This window comes from Lepidochelys kempii, chromosome 2, assembly GCF_965140285.1.
Source record: "Lepidochelys kempii isolate rLepKem1 chromosome 2, rLepKem1.hap1, whole genome shotgun sequence".
NCBI lineage: Eukaryota > Metazoa > Chordata > Testudines > Cheloniidae > Lepidochelys > Lepidochelys kempii.
In genome coordinates, this window is record NC_136381.1 from 259,172,448 (window position 1) to 259,180,376 (window position 7,929).

At 43.4% G+C, this 7,929-nt stretch overlaps 1 protein-coding gene across 1 annotated transcript; it reads left to right on the top strand.

Moving 5' to 3' along the window:
• The first annotated feature begins 6,912 nt into the window (after positions 1-6,912).
• On the top strand, positions 6,913-7,215 carry LOC140906085 (histone H4-like). The gene has a single exon (XM_073329594.1). The coding sequence runs from the start codon at positions 6,913-6,915 to the stop codon at positions 7,213-7,215; it is 303 nt and encodes a 100-aa protein (XP_073185695.1).
• The last annotated feature ends 714 nt before the right edge of the window (positions 7,216-7,929 follow it).

Consider the following 7,929-nt stretch of genomic DNA (forward strand, 5'->3'; position numbering starts at 1 on the left):
CATAAAATAAGGACTCTGTAACTTTATATTGACACTCTTTCACTACTATAATCTGCCATTGTAATGGCACTATTTAGGAAACAATGAATGAATTGCAATGAGATAATTAAGGGATAATCTCTGTTCTTTTGAAGTACACAAAGCAATAAACAGCTGCTGTAACTGATTAATAGCTGAAGTGAAGTTGAGACATTTAATCAATCTATCAAGCCATTTATTGCAAGAATACAGTAGTTTACATTAATTTCACAGTATTTATTTTAATGAGATAAACTGCAGTATTTTCCTTTCCTTACAATGTAGTATCATGAGATCTTAATCCTTCCTTCACGGAAGTCAAGTGTAAAATTCCCCTAGCGGGAGTACGATGGGCCCTCATTGAGCTGATAGCAGCAAAAGTAAATGCTTTCTTTTTAACATAGAACACTTTGCTACAAAACAAGTTTTTTCCCATTTGAAAACATCCCTTGGAATTGAAAGGGACATGATCTAGTGACAAGACCACATGATTGGGAGTTAGGAAAAAGAGCTGATCTTGATCTGTGATTTTGAGCAAATTACCTAGCAGCTCTGTGCCTTAGTCTTCCCATCTGTAAAATGGAGATAGTACTACCCACCTGCCATACCAGGTTTTCTTGAGGCTTAATTAATGATTGTAAAGCACAGGAGCACAGGATAAAAGGTGCTGTGTAAATGTAAGAGTATTTTAAGAGCAAAGTTGGAAAACAATGTATTGCCCCCAATTCTGTTACATGGCTCTGAACTCAGCACTGGAAAGGGAAAGGGACTGGAGGATGTGGGGTCAGTGATCAAAGGCAATTTTAAACACTTCCCAAATTGTGGGACTGCCTGCCCCACCTCCGGTATAAGGAATAGCAACTCCAGGGCTGCTTAAAGTCACATTCTGTTCCCCATGGACCCCTAAAAATAGCCAATGTGCATGTACTTTCTCTATCTCTGCTTGCTACTCACATATCTCCTCTGCATACCTTATCCCAAAGGCTGGCAGCCAAGTGAGCTGTAGCTCACAAAAGCTCATGCTCAAATAAATTGGTTAGTCTCTAAGGTGCCACAAGTACTCCTTTTCTTTTTGCGAATACAGACTAACACGGCTGTTACTCTGAAACCTGTCAAAAAGATCTGTGATGACAGGGGAACCCCATTTAATTGATAAGTTTCATGTTCGTCTGTATTCACAAAAAGAAAAGGAGTACTTGTGGCACCTTAGAGACTAACCAATTTATTTGAGCATAAGCTTTTGTGAGCTACAGCTCGCTCCACTGAATGCATCCGATGAAGTGAGCTGTAGCTCACGAAACCTTATGCTTAAATAAATTTGTTAGACTCTAAGGTGCCACAAGTACTCCATTTAATTGAGTGTATTCTCCCAGGGCCATTTCTGTCCCCTTTACCTCAATCCAGTAAGAGATTTCAGCACTTGATCCATGATGCCATGAAAGTTCTTTTCCTGACCCCAGATACAATTACTTCAAGAACTGGGACCAAATAAAGATAAATAAGTAAACAAATTAGTTTTTGGTCTGGAGCTTTGCAGCACCAACACCCCTGCACCCCCCCCCTCACATCCAGGTGAATCTCTAATTTATTTGCCCAATTTCAGCTAATGATCTTAAATGGACAAGATCTTTATTTCCCCTTATATTTGTCTATGGGAGAAATATTTCTCCAACCAAAATGTATAGCTGATATCCTTCTGGCTTCCATTGTAATGACCCTCTGGATGTATAGGAATGGATTTGTTTTAGGACTGGTTTACGCACAAACTTGCATTGGAAGTCTATGTGCAGACACTTTTATTTCAAAACAAGTGTCCACACCCAAACTAGCACCAAAATAACAGAAGGCATGGATTAATTAGTTATTTCAGGGAAAGTATGTGCGTAGACCAGCCTTAGATAATTAAAAATGCCCTCAGTGCTTGGGAGGGTGCGAGATGAAGTACTCAAAGGATTGCAACATAACCAGCACTGTGATAAAGCTGAATAATGCTTAGAGCAGTGGTTACCAGGGCCGGCTCCTGCGTTTTTGCTGCCTTAAGTAGCAAAAAGAACAAAACAAAAAAAACCCTTCCACCTCAGGTGTTAGCAGTGCCCCCTAAAAAATCTTTCCGCCAAACACAGAGGCGGAGTGATGGTGCAGCCGCCGAATTGTTGCTGGCGACCAAAGAAGAGTCGCATCCCCACCGCTGAATTGCCACCGAGCGCGAAACGTGCTGTGACGGAGCGGATTGCCGCCCGGAGCGGATTGACCTCCTGCTGCCCCTTTACATTTGCTGCCCCAGGCACCTACTTGGTTCGCTGGTGCTTGGAGCCGGCCCTGATGGTTACCATCTTTTCTGGGCAACTGCACGATTTATTACAAAAAGAAAAGGAGGACTTGTGGCACCTTAGAGACTAACCAATTTATTTGAGCATAAGCTTTCGTGAGCGACAGCTCACTTCATCGGATGCATCCGATGCATCCGATGAAGTGAGCTGTCGCTCACGAAAGCTCATGCTCAAATAAATTGGTTAGTCTCTAAGGTGCCACAAGTCCTCCTTTTCTTTTTGCGAATACAGACTAACACGGCTGCTACTCTGAAACCGATTTATTACAGCTCGCACACATCACACCAATTCGTCTGATTTAGTTGGGGATTGGTCCTGCTTTGAGCAGGGGATTGGACTAGATGGCCTCCTGAGGTCCCTTCCAACCCTGATATTCTATGATTCTATGATCTGTTCCTGCCCTAACCTGTAATGAGCTTTTAGCAGTTGCAAGATGCTTGTTTTGGGATGCCAACGCTGTACTGCAGGTTGAAACTTGCACAACTGGATGGGAGGCAAGCAGTAGTAGCACTAGCTCTTGGTACAAAGGCTCCTCATTAAAATAGGAGAGGAGAGCCCCAAAAACAAGTGATAAAAGCATGAAGTATTGGTACCTCTATATGCAGCATTGCTCGGCAAACCCTGGCTTTATGAGAGAAGATAAATCTCTCTTTTGAAGGACTTTAGTGCATTAAGATGTGCGCAGTAACTCAGAATGGCCCTCTTGTAGATTTCAAGCTCCTCATAACAGGGCCTGCCCTCTTAATTTTCTACAAAAGGCCATAATAAGAATGGCCACAAACCTCACTGCATCCCGAACTAAATACAGTACTCATTTCTTCTAGCTGGTTTTCGCATACCAAGTATTTCTCTCTCACATGCACCAAGGGGCTGTCTATATTAGCCTTATTTCCCACCATTGCTGCAACTCCTCACCCCTCTCCGTGAAGTCCACTGTGTCTAGCGCTGACATTTGAACCATCTACATCTAACCCTGTTCAGAGCGAGTCTAGATAGCACAGGCTGTGTCTTCCCTAGGGAAAAAGGTATATTTTTCATCAGTATTAAGCAAATTCATATGAACTAACCCACATTAATTAATATAGGAATTTCATCAACCAGCTGAAGTAAAATTACACCTGTCTTGTCTTCAGTAGGAGTGTAACATGGGTTAGTAAATGTAGTAAAAGACTTTTTTCTCCCTAGTGAAGACCAAGCCACAGTGGTTAACACTCTGGTGATTGCCAGAGCCATGTCTACAGTAAGATTATGTCTTTACTGCAAAAAGGTATGTTTTTCACATTGAGACTAACTGAATCAAGATACTTTAGTTATTACATCCATGGAGCTAATCAAGGAAAACCTCAGGTTTAGTGTTGTCTTTGACTAGCTATATTGACAAAAAAAAAACAAAAAAACTACAGTGTCTTGTTTCCACTACAATTTTACACTGAGACAGCTACCTGAATGTTAAAACCCCCCCCACCTTTTTTGCATGCAAGACATAGGTTAGAGCACCTTCTAAATCTAGGAACTTGGAACTTGCTAAGGTGAATCGCACCCAAGGTCCACCTAGGCCAGGATCCTGTCTTTGAAAGTGGCCCGTGCCAGACGCTTCAAAAGAACATGTAAGAACCCTGCAGTAGGCAAATGTGAGATAATCTGTTGTCCCCAGATTAGGCTTCATCTTGGTCTCTAATGATTAGAGGTTGGTTTAAATCCTGAAGCTTGAGGTTTACATCCTCTTCAAAATTTTGTTATTAATTATAATGCTGGATAGTCTTGTTCTAGTGTAAAAAAGGACGCACACAAACAAACCTTAATTCAACCCAACATTTACTCCTCCCTGCAGAGATGGAAGAGAGAGAGAGATGTTATATCTTTTTTAACTATGGTGATGGAGAGCAATATAAGAACCAGGATGGGTAGATATACACGCTCTAGAAATAATAAAATATTTTTTCTATTAGAGGCCTTTGAATTTTGTAGGTTATGCTGTGAGAATCTATGGAAAATACTGTACAGATGCAGCCAACCACTGTCATAAACCACTCCCAGAAACCCAGTACAAATGATAAAAATGCAAAAGTAAAATAAATATCAGCACAACATCCAAATACAATATTTAACAATATAAAATAATTCCAACAATTACTCTAGGATTGTTACTGTAACTTTCATACCTATGTGTTTCGTGTTTTTACACGTACAACAGTTCATCAGTAGGGTGTGAATCTACAATATTCAGTACAGACCTTTTCCACTTCAGCAATAGGAGTAACTGGTAGGTGAAAGCATTCTGCTACCCTGTGTGGATTAGCTCTCTGTGGATTAGGGAGACACAACACACACATTGCCAATGGGCTGCAAGACTATTTGCATGACAGCAGAAGAATGCTGGGCATCAGGATTCTTGGTTTCTATTCCTGGCTCTGGAAGCAGGTTTGTGGTCTTGTGATTACAGTCCGCATAGGGAAATGTATCAACACCCATTTGGTTCATCCAGAACGATTGAATCAGGACCCCAGATGTGAGAGTATGAGCATCTACCAATTCAACTACAAAACCCCAAAAAGAAAAGGAGTACTAGTGGCACCTTAGAGACTAACCAATTTATTTGAGCATAAACTTTTGTGAGCTACAGCTTATGCTCAAATAAATTGGTTAGTCTCTAAGGTGCCACAAGTACTCCTTTTCTTTTTGCGAATACAGACTAACACGGCTGCTACTCTAAAACCCCAAAAGATTTCTGAGAAGTGCTAGATAAGAGCCAGGGGTGCCAGAACAGGGCGGGCCAAGGGGCCATGTCCCCCCCCCCCCCCCTTTTAAAAGTGGGAGGGTTATGGCCTCCCACTTTTTACCGGCCATAAGGGCGAGCGACTGGGGCAGGGGGTGGAGAACAGGGGTGCTGGAACAATTTTTATAGTGGGGGTGCTGAGAGCCATTGAACCAAACTGTATACCCTGTGTTGTGTATAATGGACTCCACTTCAAGTCATGATGTGCGGCCGCACCCCCAGAACCCTTAGTTTTAGCACCTATGGTGGACAGGAGCAAGTGGGAGGGCAGGGTCATGGGGGAGAAGAGGTGGTGAGGGAGTGGGGCAGCGGGAGAAGAGACAGTGCAGGGGCAGGGTCTTGGGGGAAGGGGCATTATGGAGGTGAGGGGCTTGGGGACAAGGGACGTTGTGGGCGCGGAGCCTTGGGGAGAAGGGGTGGCATGGCACAGGGGGCGGGGGCCACAGTTCAGGTGCCTGTAGCCCCCCTCCCTCCCACAGGGCATTTCCGACGCTCCTGATAAGAGCTAGTATCATTTATGTGGAAGTAGTAGCAGAGTCCTCAGTCTCTATATTAAGACCATGGCTACACTATGATGGGATGTTAGATGGAGTGGGATCTGAGTTACCCAGGAAAGAATTTCCTGTAGTATCTGGCTGGTGAATCTTGCCCATATGCTCAGGGTTTAGCTGATCGCCATATTTGGGGTCCGGAAGGAATTTTCCTCCAGGGCAGATTGAAAGAGGCCCTGGAGGTTTTTCGCCTTCCTCTGTAGCACAGGGCACGGGTCACTTGCTGGAGGATTCTCTGCTCCTTGAAGTCTTTAAACCATGATTTGAGGACTTCAATAGCTCTGACATAGGTGAGGTTTTTCGCACGAGTGGGTGGGTGAGATTCTGTGGCCTGCATTGTGCAGGAGGTCAGACTAGATGATCATAATGGTCCCTTCTGACTTTAGTATCTATGTATCTATGTATGTAACAGAATTAAGTTTGCACAAGCAAATTTAATTCTGGCTTTTCCTAACTTTTGAGTGTTTGATTTTACAACCTTAATGTTCTTTTAACATGGGGTTTTTGGATATCACTATTGATTTAGATCAGTATTTCCCAAACTTGTTCCGCTGCTTGTTCAGGGAAAGCCCCTGGTGGGCCGGGCCGGTTTGTTTACCTGCCGCGTCCGCAGGTTCAGCTGATGGGGGCTGCAGGAAGCGGCAGCCAGTACGTCCCATTGGCCTGCAGCGGCGAACCGCAGGACCCAAGATCGGCCGAACCTGCGGACACAGCAGGTAAACAAACTGGCCCAGCCGGCCAGGGGCTTTCCCTGAACAAGGGGCGTCCCAACTTTGGGAAACACTGATTTAGATTATGGTGAGCACCCAAAATGTGCAAAGTGCTTTCCAAACATACAGGATGACGGTCCCTGCCCAGGACCACTTACAATCTAAAAGACAGATGAAGGGTGGGGAAGTGGATGTGAAATACAAACAGAGACCTGGATTCAACAGCTTACTTAAGCACATACTTAACTTAAAGCACATAAATGAATTGCCCCATAAAAGTGGGGCTACTCATTATTAAGGGCGGGCACATTTTTAGGTTCCAAGCCTGATCAGGGCTAGAGTAACCAGAGTGATGACAGGCACATGGCTTGTTAATTACAAGGTTTTGTTTTTAAGTTAAACATGCTGAATCCTGATGCAGCACAAAGTATGAGGTCTGAGGGAAAGGAGCATGTTACTGTAGAGATGGATAAACTTCCTTGCTACATAGTATAGGGGAATTGGTCGGTTGTGTGTGTGATTTCACCATGTCTGGTCACGGTAAGTGTGGTAAAGGCTTGGGGAAGGGAGGTGCCAAGCGCCATCATAAAGTGCTTTGGGATAACATCCAAGGTACTACTATTCGTCGCTTGGCTCGATGCGGCGGGGTGAAACATATTTCGGGGTTGATCTACGAAGAGACCCGTGGAGTGCTGAAGGTGTTCTTGGAGAATGTGGTCCGCAATGCTGTCCCTTACACTGAACATGCCAAGCGAAAGACTGTAACAGCTATGGATGTGGTTTATGCTCTGAAGCACCTGGGTTGTACTCTCTATGGTTTTGGTGGCTAATCGGGTCACTAAAGTCAACAGGTTAGGGAATCTGTGGGAAGGAGATCTGCATTCAGAGGGATCATAGAGGTCTGGTTGGGCCCTGAATAAGGACTTCAGGTAGATTCTGCACACATTACATAGTACCTTCCTCAGGCCACCATTCCGCTGAAACCAGTAAGGTGACTTGTGAAATGGAGGAAAACTCAGCGCAAGCAAGGTAATACAATTTCATATAATTTTGGTCTTTAGGTTGAAAAGAGAGTTAGAAAAACCCCACACTGAAGATCTCTTTAATGTATTATTTTGTGCTACTCTTTGAGCGAACTATTATTAATGGTGGATGGTATCTAATTAAAAAGAGTGGTTCTCCGAAGAAAATCATGCTGAGTATCAGAAAAATAAAACCAAAACCATTAAGATTTGCAGCAAGAATTCTAGCCAGTGCATTAGTCTATAGCAATTCATTTCAAATTGTGTAGGTAGCACGTAGGTGCTTTTCTAGGCGTTAAGCCAAAACCTGAGAACACATTACTACATCATAATTCGCAGCCTATCAGGCCTTATTGCTTAATTATGTGATGGCTTTTGAAAAATGAAGTGATTTGATTGGCTAAGGATGGTGCTATGTCTATTAACTGGAGATGGACGAATACTGCAAAAATATTTGAATTAGAAGAAATGAATTTCCTTTGATGGTATTTGTAACCCACTTTTCTTTGCCTTTTTGGGAGC